General features: G+C 41.0%; 1 protein-coding gene across 2 annotated transcripts in view; it reads left to right on the top strand.

Annotated features, from left to right (window-relative positions):
* The first annotated feature begins 371 nt into the window (after positions 1-371).
* LOC124146039 (gamma-aminobutyric acid receptor alpha-like) overlaps positions 372-18,755 on the top strand; it is a 96,222-nt gene continuing 77,838 nt past the window's right edge. For both annotated transcript variants that reach the window (XM_048388113.1, XM_046516090.2), the window contains exons 1-2: positions 372-837; positions 15,932-15,981. In XM_048388113.1, the coding sequence (XP_048244070.1) occupies positions 811-837; positions 15,932-15,981 (77 nt within the window). In that variant the 5' untranslated portion in view covers positions 372-810. The remainder of the gene's footprint in view (positions 838-15,931; positions 15,982-18,755) is intronic.

Below are 18,755 nucleotides of genomic sequence, written 5' to 3'. Positions count from 1 at the left end.
GGGTAGCCTACTGGTTAAGCGTTTGCTCGTCACGACGAAGACCCAGGTTCGATACCCGACATGGGTACAATGTGTGAAGTCCATTTCAGGTGTTCCCCGCCGTGATATTGCTGGAATATTGCTAAAAGAGGCGTAAAACCAAACTCACTCACTCACACGTATTCGTGGCACGAACGAACAAGTCGAAGACGAAGAAAGGAAATTGCAGGCACCGCGACAAATACAAGGTTGCCCCTGACAGCACGTGACGAGTACAGTGACCGGCACGTGCAGGCAGTAGATGCGGCTGATTAAACCGAGAATCAGAGACGGCAACAAGTCACAGAGCTACGTCCGTAGCCATCTATTGACTGACTACACAATACTGTAGACCCTGATGTAGCCAAGTCCAAACATCTCTGTAACACTTTCCAACTTCCCAACAGGCTACTCGATGGCACCAAACTGTGGAAGACATGGAGGAGCAGCCCTCCTGTTCTTACAATGGCCTCTAATTGGCAGTAAAACCCACTAATTAATTCTCTGACCACATAAACATTCTAACAACCCTCCAAAGCGCTTCATGCGACGATTTCCGAGCCTCTTCATACTACAGAGGACTTTATCGATCTTCTACCAGTCGAAGGAAAGGTTCGCTTGCATTGCCAGTGTTCCCATACAAGTCATCGAAAATGTGACGAGCCCTTTCACGGGAATAAATGAACTTTCTGCTGCCCCTACCTTCTATTGAAGTTAGACCGGGAATGGTTCTGTACTTCTGGTTGTGGTGAGCAAGGTAATGCTTCACGCTCAAGGGACATCTTTTAAGGAATGGACGGCCTTCTCAGACATTTAACAGTGAGTAATGTTTTGTTACAGTAGATTGTTACAACTTTACTTTAATCTCTGGGATTTTACGAGTCTTAGGGTTCACATGTTGCATGTGAATGCCTCAAGCTTAATAGACCATGTTTACAGTTTATCCGAATTTGTTCTGTTTATTGGTTTACTGTCTAATATTGTTCCATGTAATATAGACATTTGATGCTGTGGTATATAAATTTAGTTAGGTTGTCTTGAATGATGCCGATATGATCCCTGACAAATTCACTCATTTTCCACTCTTGTAAGTGGAATGAATTATGAACCATCTGCGATAAACAGAAACGGGATATTAGGAGACATATGGGTTGGAGGGTGGTTATTATGCCATAAATATTGAACTAACGATCGGATGCGATGAAAAATATTTCCTTTGGTCCAGTTAATCGATTTAGATTCCCTTTAGCCCGTCAAATACGAAGTCATGCGCTACAATCTGTCTTGAAATGAAGCATGTTCAATCTTCTCTTCACTCGGTATTTCCCTGATCATCGACTTCAGAGACACTGTGTAAATTTGAAAGAGTTATCATGTCAGCGTTGTTCGCTGACAATTTCCCCTTCCTGGAGTGTCAAGAATCAGTTTCGATATTTATTTTTACGCCCTGCGAGAAAATGATTTTTTGTGCTTTGAGAAATTTGACTGTCTGCAGTGTATGATATATTGATAAATAATTGTTGAAAGGGCTTGCGAAAGTAGTGCCTGAACTTATGTGATATAAATGAATACGCAGTAGATTTAAGGAAAATATTTTAAATAAGCTTTGTTCACGTGTTTTCATATAGGTTATGTATCCGACGAACGTATGTCAGTGTAACTATATCAGTGATAGGCAGAACAAGTATTATTTATATATACAGCATGCGTCTATAGGGCAAACGTTTATAGAATTGTGTCGAAAATATGTGGTTCACAGCATGTATGTTTACGCTTACTGAAAATAAAACATTCAGTCTGCCGAAACAAATTCCATTGGGCCTGACAGGCAAAATAGTGATGAGAATTATATTTATGGATCACTGAAAATAAGTGTTGATACCAGGTGTTTGCGAATGAGGTAAGCAGGTCCTGCTCTACCGGTAGCACCAGCTACAGTAACTCAAACAATTTGCATAAAAATGTACATGTAAAAGTTTGTTCGTTGCTTTATGCCGCATTTGGTTGTCCTGCCATACGAAGGCGGCGTGAAAAATATCGAGTCTGGACCAGACAATCCAGTGACACGATAGCGCGTTAACTGATTTTGTTGAAACTGAAAACGATAATTTTATTTTGAATTCTTCTGTTGTGTACAAAGTGCAGAAATTCTGCTTCTTACAATTAAAGAGAAACACTTAAGAAATATGTTCGTTTTGCTACAGCAGTGTTAATGTGTTGGCACACACATTTTATTTGTAATGCCACATTGCCATAAATGTAAAACGCAAATGCCAGAGAATAACCAGTCTCAAAACAGATTCCACTGGGAGTAAAAAGCAAGTAGCGGTAAAAAGTATATAAAAGGTTGACAGGAACTCAGTGATGACTCTTAGTGCTTGAGACAGGAACACCATGCTTCATAGAAGTGTGACTGGGTGTACGGATATACTGGTTATACTGGTTAGCTTGTATGTGTAATGTAAAAGTATATAAATGGTTGACTGGAACTCAGTGATGACTCCCAGTGCTTGAGACAGGAACATCATGCTTCATAGAAGTGTGACTGGGTGTTAGGATGTACTGGTTAGCTGGTATGTGTAATGTAAAAGTATATAAATGGTTGACAGGAACTCAGTGATGACTCCCAGTGCTTGAGACAGGAACACCATGCTTCATAGAAGTGTGACTGGGTGTACGGATATACTGTTAGGTGGTATGTGTAATGTAAAAGTAAATCAATGAATTACAGGAACTCACTGATGACTCCCAGTGCTTGAGACAGGAACACCATGCTTCATAGAAGTGTGACTGGGTGTACGGATATACTGGTTAGCTGGTATGTGTAATGTAAAAGTATATAAATGGTTGACAGGAACTCAGTGATGACTCCCAGTGCTTGAGACAGGAACACCATGCTTCATAGAAGTGTGACTGGGTGTACGGATATACTGGTTAGTTGGTATGTGTAATGTAAAAGTATATATTAATGGTTGACAGGAACTCAGTGATGACTCCCAGTGCTTGAGACAGGAACACCATGCTTCATAGAAGTGTGTCTGGGTGTACGGATATACTGGTTATACTGGTTAGGTGGTATGTGTAATGTAAAAGTATATCAATGAATTACAGGAACTCAGTGATGACTCCCAGTGCTTGAGACAGGAACACCATGCTTCATAGAAGTGTGACTGGGTGTACGGATGTACTGTTTAGCTGGTATGTGTAATGTGAAAGTATATAAATGGTTGACAGGAACTCAGTGATGACTCCCAGTGCTTGAGACAGGAACACCATGCTTCATAGAAGTGTGACTTGGTGTACGGATATACTGGTTAGCTGGTATGTGTAATGTGAAAGTATATAAATGGTTGACTGGAACTCAGTGATGAGTCCCAGTGCTTGAGACAGGAACACCATGCTTCATAGAAGTGTGACTGGGTGTTAGGATGTACTGGTTAGCTGGTATGTGTAATGTGAAAGTATATAAATGGTTGACAGGAACTCAGTGATGAGTCCCAGTGCTTGAGACAGGAACATCATGCTTCATAGAAGTGTGACTGGGTGTACGGATATACTGGTTAGCTGGTATGTGTAATGTAAAAGTATATAAATGGTTGACAGGAACTCAGTGATGAGTCCCAGTGCTTGAGACAGGAACACCATGCTTCATAGAAGTGTGACTGGGTGTTAGGATGTACTGGTTAGCTGGTATGTGTAATGTGAAAGTATATAAATGGTTGACAGGAACTCAGTGATGAGTCCCAGTGCTTGAGACAGGAACACCATGCTTCATAGAAGTGTGACTTGGTGTACGGATATACTGGTTATACTGGTTAGCTGGTATGTGTAATTGCTACATTTTCGCACAACCTAATGTACTGATGGAACGATTCCTTGGGGGTGTAAGGTTGTTCACCAAGAGATAACAAGCCAAACTAAGGACATGATTCATTTGTAGTTATAGCCATTCAGTGCATGATTGAACAATTCCCTACAGCAAACAAGCAAATGCTACTGATGAGTGTGTGATGGGCACTGCTATTTGTCGTCAACAATTTACATACACGACCTAATTCATAGCGTGTCAGTTTTGTTTTGTCACTATAATCGTGATACATTCATTTATTGTAGAAAGCGAAACCCCGCTAATCAAGACTGTAACATCTCCAATGAAATTGTCCGCTTTAACTGTCCAGGTTAACGAATAAAGGATGCTAAGTAATTTCCCTCAATAAAGTTCCAAACAGTCCTTAACGTTTGCCAGTGTAACAGATTTCACTGTACTATGGTGTTCTGGAATCCCAGTCCTGAAAAAGACACTTGTGGATTGTTTCAACTCATGTGCCTCTGTATCCCTGTTTATAAACCTACTGCCACTTTTGCCTATTGTATTGTAGATATCTTCCTATCTCATAGTACTACTTTCATGTGAGACAAGCACAAAGGTTTTTACCTTTACATTAAAGGCCTGCTGGGATGTTTTACATTTGAATTGTAAGGCCTGCTGGGAGGATTTACATTTGAGTTGTAAGGCCTGCATGGAGGATTTACATTTGAATTGTAAGGCCTGCTGGGAGGTTTTACATTTGAGTTGTAAGGCCTGCTTGGAGGTTTTACATTTGAATTGTAAGACCTGCTTGGAGGTTTTACATTTGAATTGTAAGTTCCTGCTGGGAGGTTTCACTCTGAGTTGTAAGGCCTGCTGGGGGGTTTTATATTTGAGTTGTAAGGCCTGCTTGGAGGTTTTACATTTGAATTGTAAGACCTGCTTGGAGGTTTTACATTTGAATTGTAAGTTCCTGCTGGGAGGTTTCACTCTGAGTTGTAAGGCCTGCTGGGAGGTTTTACATTTGAGTTGTAAGGCCTGCTTGGAGGTTTTACATTTGAATTGTAAGACCTGCTGTGTGGTTTTACATTTGAGTTGTAAGACCTGCTGGGAGGTTTTCCATTGAGTTGTGAGGCCTGTTGGGAGGTTTTACATTTGAGTTGTAAGGCCTCCTGGGAGGTTTTATAGCTGCATTGTACATCTCGGTTTTAAAGTTGAATCTTATAAACTTTTTTTTAATATCAATCTTATGTTTCTTTTTGATTTGTTAAAAGTCACATTTTCAAAAAATTTCAAATTCAAAATTCCATGACGTGAATCCAACATGCATGCTCACTTTCCGTGTTCAGTGCGGTTTTCACTGACCCACCGGAGCAGGTTGTGAAAGAGTGTTCAATTTAACATGAATTCAGCTGTGTGCATGCTGTAGGTGATCTTTCTCTCGCACGCTTTCATCGAATCGGTTTTTTTAACACTACATACTGGTTTGTATTGTTTCACTATAAGGTATATCGATGTTTCCTTATTCGTTCTAGTATTTCTTGCGCGGTTTACATATTTTACCAAAACCGAAGTGGACTGTTTCATCCTAAACAAGCTTCCCGCATGTAGATATTATAGCTCTAGGCCCTGTTCCACGTAGCATTCTCGGCGCTACGACTGTCGTAAGTCTATGTTAGAGTATGGGAGTTACTTTCCTCCTTGTTCTACTGTCACCATATGGAACAAGGCCTTGGTTGCCGTTGCACAAAGCAAGGGCGTTAACTGACTATGAAACTTGGCTGGAAATTCCCGGGTCGATTGTAGCGCCACCAGTAGCTACTCCGAGTTATGTCCCTTCCATGTCCCTCCTGTTGACCAATCAGATTCCATCTCTCATCTCACTTGCATTTGCTTAAAAAAATGGCAGCGCCCAGTCAAGACGATCTGATCGATAATCAATATGTATATTGTAATAAAACGGGTCTCACCCCGCAAATCGCATGAAATCACTTGAGCACCTTAATTGAAAACATGAAAAAAAGTGCAAAAAATCCGTGTACGCCCAGTTGACGGTACTCATGCTTTGCCAATCCTGCAGTCGACCGAAATCTGGACATTGAAATCCGTGTTGTTCACGAACCGGATGTCGAGTTCGTTACACGATTTTGATTGACTATCCATTCGACTCATCGATGTTTGTACGCATCCAGTTTGAACGAGAAAATGTTAAGAACCCTAAAAGCTATCTATTCCTCTGTGAAAGCAAGTGTAAGATGCAACGATGGTGTGTGTAGTGAATATTTTAACTATACTATTGGCTGCAACTGTAAATATGGGGTACAATTATTCCCTGACGTACCTGAAATCTTGTTGATGTTTGCAGATGATGTTATACTGGTATCTGATGTAGTAACTGGGTTACAGAAACATTTAAATATTTTAGAATCGTAGGCGGATATATGGGGTGTAACAGTAAATATAGACAAAACAAATATTGTGGTATTTAGAAGAGGTGGACGTCTGTCGACAAATGGAAAATGGTTTTATAAAGGTCAAAAGGTTTTAACGGTTAAATCATAGAGCTATCTATGAATAATTTTTCATCTACAGGTAAAATGAATAAAAGCATTATCGATTTGTCATCAAGAGGTAAACGAGCTTTAATGGAAGTCATCCATCACTTGTATAAACTTGGTATGGTGGACCAATCTGTTTTTTTAAAAAGATATTCGACACCCAAATACAGCCTTTTCTGTTATATGGCTCTGGAGTGTGGGGTACAAACAGATTTGAAACAATTGAAACTGTCCATTAATTGCTTGCAAGAAATGTCTCAACGTAGGTCCTCAAACTACTGTCATTGTATATTGAGAATGTGGCTGATATCCGTTTTATGTCGTTGTATAAAATACTGGCTTAAACTTACCGAAATGCATAATGATGGAATTCCTATGAAAGCCTATGATTTGCTTATGTCTCATGATAATTGTGGATACAAAACCCATGCACCTACTGTACGCACTCTATTGTTTTCACATGGATTTGGATTTGTATGGATTGCTCAGAGTGTTGGAAATACATTTACTTTTCTCAGACGGTATGAAAAGGTTGCAATCGATATGTATCATCAATCATGGAATAGTATTATATTTTCTATAATAGTTTAAAAGCCTAATCGAACTTGAGAAGAATCTCACCCGTTTAACAGATAGAAAACAACGTAACATGATGATAAGACTTGATGAGGTTGAAAGTTCACGAAGGGAGGTGGTTTGGGATTGATTTAAGTTAACGTTTATGTGCTCTTTGTAATCTCGGGATAGAAAATGAATATCATTTTACCTTAATATGTTACTCCTACGAGAACATCAGACACCTCTATCTGCCTGAAATGTATTGCCAGTATCCGAATATATATAGATTTAGAACGCTTCTGTCTTCGAACGACGTAAGGTTATTTAGAAACTTATGTAACTATTTATGTCAAAGTTATGAAGTGAGACAAAGTTTTGCAAACACTTGAAAATATACTATGATACAAGTTACTTATGAATTCGTGTACCATTGGAATATGTATGTATACACTTTACCTGTATATGGGCCAGTGGCCTTCATACGAATAAAAGACTTGACTTGACTCGTTAGTCCAGCCAAAATGTAAGTACATAATACCAGCCTAGTTCGGCAAGGGTGGAAACTGGACTTTTATAGTCAGTTAACTCCCTTGCCTCGGGAAGATGACCTTGGCGCTGAGGTGATCGTAACTCCCACACCTTAAAATAGACTTACGCAGCCGTAGGTAGTATTGAACAGCGGCACCCTGGGGTAGAGAGCTAGGTGCAGCCATCACTTGTTGTGACTTCTGAATTACAACAACGAAAGTAGCTGAGCTTTCACACGGAACCGGGAGCATTCTCCTGATCACGAGCCACGAGCGTTCGTCTTCAACATTGATCTTTCAGAGCAAATTAATATTGTACTTACTCGACTGTCGGACGAATTTTTGGTACTGTTTCATTAACCGCGCGTTCACTCCTGTTATGTTGAATTGGTACATTGACTATATTCACATACGTTTGACGCTTTCATACGGGGATGTTTTACACTTAGAGGTAGGCATAATTGGGAACGTTTCAGGATGATTTGTTTAACAGTTGCAATAATGAACGGCATTTCCAACACTGGTATAAAAACGAGTTGAGTGAAAAGCGGGCATATTCGAAAGCTCTATCGCAGCACCAACTAAAGTCGCAGCATTATTGCAAAGAATTATTTAAATGACAAAACTTTTTCACAATTAAGTTCAAAAGGTAAGAAATTCAACCAACATTGTACTTTTGACATGCTCCTTAATTTAAGGCGAAGGCCACGTGAACGTTCTCAATCAATGTAATATACATATTTCAAATATTGTAAACTGTTTATGAATATGTTCTCGACATTTCATTCCAGGCGAAATAAGTATATTTATCTTTACCCACGCCAATTTTAACTTACATAATACTATGGGCAAAGTTTACTTAATCAGTGTTATACAACGATCTTCAGTCTATACATAACAAAGTGCAGAAGCACGTCAGCCACCGTGGGGTTAAAATCTCCCCACCAAGTCAGAACCTGAATTAGTATTAGGGCTCACAGAGGCGTCTAAATCTTTGTGACACGACAGGATTGTCAGTGACGGTACCACGAATACCACGAAGTTGTATGGTGGATTTATCTGGGATTCCAAACTGTGCTCTTGGCAGGCAAACTGGCAAAAACTCATAATTTTTTCCTGATTGATTTTTAGTTCTTATGTTCTCATATAAGAGGTATTTGTTTTACATAATTGCAGTCGATGTCATAGTGTAAAACTAAAGATGTATTATCTTTATTGCTCGTATTTTCAATGAAATATAAGTGACCTCTACAAATATTGGTAATAATTGGTTCTAATTGTATCTACATGAATTCGGAAATTTGTAATTCCAATTTGTACTGGCATTGGCTGCAGGAGATCTGCCTTTGGGCAGATTTAGATAAATCCCTACTATCATGCATTTTTTTCAATGAAACGAACATTTTAATTGATGCATATTTGCTCAATGCTCTGTACGGATCTCCGGTTATCTCTGTTGATGATGGAACGTGGCTCCTCAATCCTGAATCTGACGGAGGGGAGGGGGTACGATTCAGTCGTTTAGATGCCGCAAAATCGCCTTCAGTATTGCGTCTGGTATCTTGATTCTTCCTTGGTTTCACCAAAGAGTTACACGTCTCATCTTCCCAAGGCAAGGAAATTAACTGACTACAAAAATCAAGTTTCCATCCTTGCCGAACTGTGCTTGAAAGTCGGAGTTATATTTTGGCTGGACTAATGAATCAAAATCGTAATTAACGAGATCGACATCCGGTTCGTAAACCGTTCATATTTTGGTCGATTGCAGAATTTGGTGTCCCGCCAACTGGGTGTTGACATATATTTTCAAATCTTTTCTGACCGCCTCCGTGGTCTAGTGGTATAGCGTCCGCCCGGAGAGCGGAAGGTCCGGGGTTCGACCCCAGGCCGCGTCATACCAAAAGACGTTAAAAGATGGAACTTGTTGTTACCCTGTCTGGCGCTCGGCATAAAGGGACTAAAACAAGGACTGGTCGGCTCTGAGTGAGTATAATGTCTCTGACTGGGGTATTCATGTCGAACTGCGGCATGGTATCTCAGTGAGCTAGTACTATAAATCGGCATCAGTCTGGACTAGTAAAAGCAGCCACACACACACGTACATGCACGTCGCTACATAAGTGCAATAATCTTGGACGCGACGTTAAACGCCATTTCACCTCACCTCCAAATCTTTCGTGTTTAAAACAACGTACTCAAGTGATCTGAGATCAGCCCAGTTATTTTACACTATAGATCCTGAATATGAATCAGATCGTCTTGACTGGGCGACGCTGTGTTTTTTAATATGTTTAATATGAGAGGAGGGACATAGCAGGGCCATAATTCGCAATAGCCACTGATGGCGCTTGATCAAGCCACGAAATTAAAGCCTTGTTGAGCAAGGGTGGAAACTGGAATTGTAGTCAGTCAACTCCCTTGCCTCGGGAAGACGCCTTAGACCTGCATCGGGATTTTCTTTCCAATCTGACACCCCGTGATAAACTGGAATACTGTACAAAGCGGCGTTAAACCCAACGCACTCACTGCCTCACTCATCGCCAACAACAACAACACTGAATACGCACCCTACCGATGCTCGTGGGTTTCACCAAAGTTGTAAACGTAAAGAAACTATATCACTTCGGGATTTCATCCCATATTAAGCTGACACTCCGTGATATAGCTGAAACACTGTTCGAAGGTCGTTAAACCTATCTCAGTCACTCATCCTCAATATGACAATCGTTCAATGTACCGCATCGTGTAAATCGCGACCTTACTATCTTCCTAATATATGCGTGAGTGAGTGAATATGGTTTTACGCCGCTTTTAGCAATATTCCAGCAATATCACGGCGGGGGACACAAGAAATGGGCTTCACACATTGTACCCATGTCGGGAATCGAACCCGGGTCTTCAGCTTGACGAGCGAACGCTTTAACCACTAGGCTACCCGACCGCCCCCCTAAGATATGCACCTTTTTACCCCTGGACATTATGAACCATCATGAACGATGTACAACAGGAGTTCCCCCAGAACTACACATGAAAGACGTTCTTTGATGGTTATACGCACTTCATCCAGGCTTTCCCTGACGTCAACCTTAAGGTATTGACTCACACCCCAGACGTGTCTATGGCAGTTAAAACGTTTCAGACTAATCTGGCTCTGGAGCCAAGGATGAGTGAAACACACAGATGTTTAATAATGCATATAAGCGGGCGATAACACCCACTCCTACAGGGCATGGGGGGCAAAGGGAAACAAGCTACTTACTCAGGAGCGTTGCGTGCTGGGGATTTTATGACTGGCAACATTAGTACAACGGTGATGATACGATTGGGGTCAGACAGGGTCGGGGGACTATACTATTGCCACTTGTATTAGAAATATTTGATGACACATACTATCAACTGGTTTATCTACATACAGTAACAGACTAGTGCTTTAACACATCGTTGACTTTAAAGACTATGGTTAATTGCACGTAGTAAATCTCGCATCAATGATACGAGATATTTTAAGGTTGCAATCGGAATGTAATAGGTATATATTTGACTCGGCTGATCATATTAACTGTATCCCGGAGAGAGTGCGAGCAGAGTGTTTTTATGCTCAGGGGTAATTGAGACAGGATACTATCAGTGTTATTTGGAGACGTAAGGAAAACGTTTTTTGGAGCGCACTGTAATTGTCTTTTTGGGATATGGTAAAAGCAATTTGAATCGGAATAGTCTTGGAACAGAACATTACGGTCAGCTATGATGTGGTTAATTTTATGAAAGGGTTTATTCGAATATATGTTGGGCACGGGACAGAGTCGTTTGATCGCTGTAATTCGCTGTGCAGAGTTGCGTCCCTTATGCGTACCAGGAATCAATGATTGTGTTTCTGAATTCCAGATTCGTCCAGAATATTTGGCTAGGTTTCCAAGCACCATACCCGTGAGAAAACGTACAGCTTTATGGATAACAACTTCTGGTTTATTGCATATAGCGACGCTTCGATGTAAATTCTTATATCGTCATCAAACTTGACCATCTTCAAGAATGCCAATCAAACAGTTATCATACCCGTGCTTCAGGGGTTTCATCGATGTTGAAAACGCCTAATGCCTTCATAGCTTTGGGCTTTTATCACACATCAAGCTGACATGTCGTGATATAACTGAACGACTCCCCGAAACGGCCTTTGAAACAAAATACTCACTCACTCACTCACTCACTCAAGTAATGCATCATGTGCAGAAGACAGGTACAAGTTCGTATGACTCGTCGTGTGCAGACAGGTACAGATATTAGTTTTGATGGTGACTAATAATGAAACAAAAAAGAAACGGTTGTTCGATGGTGATGTACAGTCAAGTTCCATTAATCCGACATGGATGGTTGCATATGATTATGTCGGATTAACGAGTTTGTCGGATAAACGAAATTAAGTAGTATCAACGTTCGTGATCGAAAATCGGACAACTACACGATAGAGTGTGTGAGTGAGTTGAGTTTAACGCCGCTTTTAACAGTATTCCAGTTATATCGCGGCGTGTCAGCTTAATGTGGGAGGAAAGCCCAAAGTGATGCAGGTCTTGGACGTTTACCAATTCGGTGAAACCCACGAGCACGGGTATGGTGCTGGCAAACCTAGAAACATAATCGGGGCGAACCGGGATTCGAACCCACAATCATAGGTTTCTGGCGTGCCCAAGGGACGCAACTCTGCACAGACAATCGCGGCGCCTTAGACGACTGGGCCACCCGTGCCCCCTACACGAAGATATTTGATACGGGTGTCGTAGTTGTGTTGTTTTGGACCTAACCTTTGCAGTGTCTCGGTGACTGTTTTCGGCCTGGTAACGTTTTGAAAACGTTTGTTGTGTGTTTTGTAAATCCAATTTACAAGTCTTTACTTTCAACGTCCAGGCAGTTTATGATGTATCGTCTCAAACTTTCAGATACTGGAACATTTGCTTGTTTTTTCAAACATACGATTGGGACAATCAACATTTGAACTTGAAAAAGTTCACATTTGTACTTAACTCACCTCATTTATTCCATTCATTCAAATGCTTCCGAAAAAAGGTGCTTTTCCTTGTTTAAAAACAAAACAAATTAAATTTGTTCGAGCATGTTAAAAGAAACAAGGTTCGTGTAAAAAAAACGTGATCAGCAGTATCACGCCACTCCCGTAAACATGTCTGAATATTCCCTCGGTTCTCCCAAGTAGATGCTAACGTGAGTCCACTTTCCTCTTGAAACATATCGTGTGTGTTCTTTCTTTTTTCCGGCAGTTTAGTTTGAAAGCAGCCCCTGACAGATACCGTGGTAAATGTTTTAAATCCTGGGATTTAAATTAGGGTTTGGAAAAGGATTTGTTTGATAAACTGTAATATACGTTACATAACACTGTCATGGCAAGGACACCTGTTACAGAATATATAATAAAACATGTAGATGTTGGATGTATAATTTCTATTGCATGCATAACATGAACGAAGTCTTTCGCGCCGTGACCGCCTCCGTGGTCTAGTGGTAGAGCGTCCGCCCGGAGAGCGGAAGGTCCGGGGTTCGATGCCCGGTCGCGTCATACCAAAAGACGTTAAAAGATGGTACTTGTTGTTACCCTGTCTGGCGCTCGGCATTAAGGGGCTAAAACAAGGACTGGTCGGCTCGGAGTCAGTATACTGTGTCTGAGTGGGGTATTCATGTTGAACTGCGGCATGGTATCTCAGTGAGCTAGCACTATAAATCGGCATCAGTCCGGACTAGTACAAGCAGCCACACAAACACACACACGTACATGCACGTCGCTATATAGGTGCAATAATCTTGGACGCGACGTTAAACCCCATTTTACCTCACCTCACCTCTTTCGCGCCGTGGGACCCTCGGGAACAAAGTCAAAACGGTCAATCATTGCATGACGCAGATAAAATGACTATTTATATAATACAAACGATTTGACTTAATTAATTTTGACTTAACATTAAGATGAATACATGGTTATTTTTATAACACGTTTTACCTTTACACCTTGTAACATTATGAATAAGATATGTGACTTTATGCTATCACAGATTCACGTGTCACAGATGCAACCGCCAGGCTGTTGGCACGAGATGGCAGTACCGTGTTACTAGTCATGTTAGATGTCCGATGAGTATTAGACTGCTGATCAATCCTCTGGGGGTTCCGCATCATGTTGAACTGAGCACGTCGGCTCATCAACAGTCACTAAAATATTCAGTTGTTCTCACTGTGTAGGACTGAATAATCATATTTCATATTTATGACACCTTTCGATCACAAAATGACATTTCATGTGGTCGTGTTGCCTATCTATACTCTAGCAGTACGTTTTGATGTATGGGTATTTAAAACCGTATTTTACTCATGGAAAAGAGTCGGAATGCATTACCACAAACACACATTATGTTGTTTTTTTTTAACGCTGCACTAAATAATCCCGACAATACAGTGATTGATATTATGAGCAACGCTCCACGACGTCGATTTATGAGGAAACGCTGTGACACACAAATTATGACACCAGGTGTTCAAAAAGTTTGGGATGATGCTCGTAGCACACATTTGCAATACATCGATGAATTTCCAGTAGATCGAGAAGATTTCATCAACGACGACTCTCAATAGCATCTGTGCCTTAGTCCAACTTATTCGGAGACAATAATAGGATTGGGTCGGCCTAAATAGCACCATCTCTCTGGGACGATCTGTTTGAGTGTGTATCTAGTCGGTACCGATGAGACCCAGTTTGATTTATAATAAGGAAAGAATGTTGTCTCTTATTATTTGCATTTTCTGTTGGTGATTTAATGTAAGTTAGAGGTCAAGCGAGAGTCGTTCCGTTTGTGAAAACAAACCACATTAGTCAATGGTGCTGTTACTTCCCCATATCCTACGGTCTTAAACAGTGAAGTCATGTACTGACTTGTGTTATATTTTGAAAAGAGGGCTTCTCGCATTGATGTCAGGACGCATTTTAGGCTAGTGGGCGACATTCGCATTAATTGTGTGACTCATTGAGTTCATGATATACAATGGCAATAGGAAGCTGTGGTGTAACCCTGTTAAACCCCCATCTCTCTGTATCTCTGTGTGTCTCTGTCTGTTTGTCTCTGTCTGTTTGTCTGTCTCTGTCTGTCTCTCTCTCTGTGTGTCTGTCTCTCTCTGTGTCTCTGTCTCTGTCTGTCTCTCTCTGTGTGTGTCTCTGTCTCTCTGTCTCTGTCTGTCTCTCTCTCTCTGTGTCTGTCTCTCTGTCTCTGTCTGTCTCTCTCTCTGTGTGTCTCTGTCTCTCTGTCTCTGTCTGTCTCTCTCACTCTCTCTCTCTCGTTGAAGTGTTTGACTGTTCCACTGACGTCAGATGACTATGATCAATGGACGTCAATGTCATCTCGTTGCAAAGACATTTCTTCAATTTGTTTTTTTTCCAAGCGTTTCTTCAAAAATATCATCTCATGTTTTACCTTTTGTAACATTACCAGCTTTTTGAGCCACAAATCACCGCCGATTCATGTATCAGTCCCACCCCAGACACAACTTGTGTTGTATCTGAACCGTTCACGTCAACAGTTCATCACATTTACATAACTAGAGGGATGATGCCGCTTTAGCATTTGGGCCAGCTCAAACCACATCGCCTTGATTCTACACACCACACAACGACCGAAGGGATATTGAACTAATGCACTAACTATAACGAATCCTAATGTCAAAGTGAAGTGAATTGTTTGTTGTACAAACAGCCATGACAGCTGTCCTGAAATCTGGCGTTTCATTTCATGGAAACTGGTTGCAGCAGTGACGGACAGAATTATTTCGATAACGGATTTTAACCAAATAGGTCAGTAGGTCGACAAAGATGAAAAATATATAAAACAATCCAATTTCAAATCTCGCGATTCCCGCCATAATTCGTTGTGTTTATATGATAATCTTTTAACAGGTTTTGATTAAAGAGTTTAATTTTTTTTTTTATATTGATAGCGACAGTAAATGACTTTTAATTTTTTTTAACTTATTTCTAGTCGACAGAATAAAAAACCCAACTGCTTTTCAAACCTTTAGTTTTTTTTCACATTTAGATTTTTTGGAGTCGGGCGTATTCGTAAACCAAAACAGTTTAAACATAAGTCTTGCCTGACGGGACAGGTCATCGTCAGCAAAACCAGCAAGCTAGATTGGTTTATTGTTCACGAAATGTGTATATGTATAGCTCTGTTACTTCAAAGCTTCGTGACTGACAAAGATTTAACTCTCCATGTCATCAACACACAATCACTCAGGAAGGAAATGTGATTGTTCCGTGTAGAAAAAACAAACATTTTTCAATCTCTGAGGAAATTCATTAATGTGCCTTCAGCATGTTAGTTTGTTTCTGACTCATATTTACTCTTCAACAGCAAACTTATGAAATATGATTCTCTTTGTTGAAACTTATGTAATGATATTTTTCTTCGCAGCTTGCCATGGCAAGACGACATGGAGCCATTGTCACCTACTTTGTATTAAGGTGAGTGGTTTTGTTGCAGAATAGTGGATGATAGAAGATATTCTTCGAGCGCTTATTCTAAGCGTTGTTTAATCTTCTCCATCGAGGCTTATATTTCCGCGCTATCTTGACTGACGTTTCTGGTAGTTGTGTCATCAGACAGTGGTGACCTTTGCAGAAAGGGAACTCCAATGTGACGTATTTTGGTCACGTGATATGTTAGGTCTCCCTAGGGTATCGCTCGATGATTTTCGTAACTTGTCAAACGTCCCCTTTTGAAGCATCTTCATGTTGGAACTAATATGGAACAACGTGTCTTTCTCAGCGTGCTGTTCCCGCCGTTAAACTCAAAACTAGGACATCACTGGGACTGAGCGGACTCTACCGATAGATAACTAGTGAGTGAGTGAGTTGGGTTTAACGCCGCTTTTAACAGTATTCCAGTTCTATCACGGCGTGTCAGCTCTATGTGGGAGGAAAGCTCGAAGTGATGCCGGTCTCAGACTTAACCACTTCGGTGAAACCCACAAGCACGGGTGTTGCAAACCGAAAAACATAATCGGGGTGAACCGGGATTCGAACCCACTATCATAGGTTTCTCGCACGCCCAACTCTGCACTGCGAATTGCGGCGCCTCAGTAGTTTGGGCCACCCCACAACTAGTAGATGGGAGGGAGTGCGTCGTTGGGAAATATTTTCCTCTGCCCCTGTTCCGTTGTTGACAGTACGAGACAATGTAGTGTACCTTGTATCGCGGAACTAGTGCCGGAGTGTTATTCCTTTCGGAAGGTCCTCACGCCCAACTCTGCTCAGCGAATCTCGGCGCCTCAGACGTTTGGGCCACCCCATAACTAGTAGATGGGAGGGAGTGCGTCGTTGGGAAATATTTTCCTCTGCCCCTATTCCGTTATTGACAGTACGAGACAGGGTAGTGTACCTTGTATCGTGGAACTAGTGCCGGAGTGTTATTTATTTCGGAAGGTCCTCAGACCCGGCGTTTTATCGAGGCAAGCGTTGTTTGTTTTATTTTCAGAGAGATGTTGCATCGTATCTCTTCAATATTATTTCGCAAGTCCCATGATTCCATGTTGACTTACGATGCGGAGTTACGGTCCTTTTGGTTTTGATAATTAAATACGTTGACACAACGCAGCTTTACTCTTTAATACGAACCAAGTTATTACCTAATGGCTTAACACTCAGCAGATGGCCATCTCGGGGGTACTCCAGGATATTCATTCCTTATTCTCTTTTACCATCGTCGTCGAAAAACAATTTCATAGCGGAATTCGTTCGTAAATAAATATCGAAGTTTTCAAACAGTTTTAAATAGGTTTAATAGTGTCAGAATATTCAATGGTTAAAAGCATTTGAAGAATGTTGCATCGTTAATTATTGCGTTCTGCGTTACAAACATAATTCCTTCTTGCCTCAGGTGGCGTTCAGCTTGATCCACAACGTGCGGTGGGTGATGAATTAAACGTTCGTTTGTCATGCATTATATGTTTTGATGAAATAAATAACACACTTAATGAATACTTGCGTCGGTCACTGCGGAATACGTCTGTTACATTTGGGATCTTGAGTCTGTTTAATTTTCTGCCGTCGTTTTAATGCGGGCGCTCCTTTTATCAATAATTAACACTTGATTAATTCATTACAGTTCTTCCCGGATCGCACAAAGTTTAATTATCATCAGTCCGTGACATGTTCTCTATTTACGCCGGGAAGACGCAACACGGCTATCAAATTATAGTGTTATCGATCTGGGCATCTATCTCAGGCAATCGGTTATGTCACAGAAAATTGGCAACATTTAGTCTAATTATCGGTAACTCGGGGAGCAGGTTTGAGATATACATGACATACAGTAACGTCTGAGTGTTACTGAATGATACCCAAGGTTCAAAATAAACACAAACCATGTTTCAAGAGGGAATCAGACTCACGTTATCCTCTACTTGAGAGAACTGAGGGGAATATTCAGACATGTTTTTTAGGAGTGGCGAGATACTAATCACGTTTTTCGTACGCGAACCGTGTTGTTTCTTTTAAAATCCTCTTACAAATTTAATTTGTTTTGGTTTTTAAAACAAGAACATACAACTTTTTTTCGGAAGAATTTCAAAGAATAAGTTGAGGTGAAATTGGGTTTAACGTCGCGTCCAAGATTATTGCACTTATATAGCGACGTGCATGTACGTGTATGTGTTTGTGTGGCTGCTTGTACTAGTCCGGACTGATGCCGATTTATAGTGCTAGCTCACTGAGATACCATGCCGCAGTTGAACATGAATACCCCACTCAGACACAGTATACTGACTCCGAGCCGGCCAGTCCTTGTTTTAGCCACTTAATGCCGAGCGCCAGACAGGGTTACAACAAGTACCATCTTTTAACGTCTTTTGGTGTGACGCGGCCGGGGATCGAACCCCGCACCTTCCGCTCTCCGGGCGGACGCTCTACCACAAGACCACGGAGGCGCTCTTCAAAGAATGAGATACATGAGGTAGTTTAGTACAAATATGCTCTTTTAAAGGTCGTTTTCAAAGTTCACTCTTGTATATTTGAAAAATCAACCCAAAACAAATGTTCTTATATCTGAATGTTTGAGACTATTTATCATATAATCGATAGGCTAATCGATGCGAAAACACCAAACCGAAAAACTTGGTATCACGACCCGATAAATACCAAATGAGGTCATACTAGCGGGTACTACTTTCAAGCTCCACTCATCGATGCAATGTCTGCTTGCTGAACAAACTATTGACTAACGTCCCCAATAAGTTCCG

The sequence above is a fragment of the Haliotis rufescens genome, unplaced genomic scaffold (assembly GCF_023055435.1).
Source record: "Haliotis rufescens isolate VD_foot unplaced genomic scaffold, xgHalRufe1.0.p SCAF_7, whole genome shotgun sequence".
NCBI classification, from domain to species: Eukaryota; Metazoa; Mollusca; class Gastropoda; order Lepetellida; family Haliotidae; genus Haliotis; species Haliotis rufescens.
This window is presented reverse-complemented; position numbering and strand designations above follow the sequence as displayed.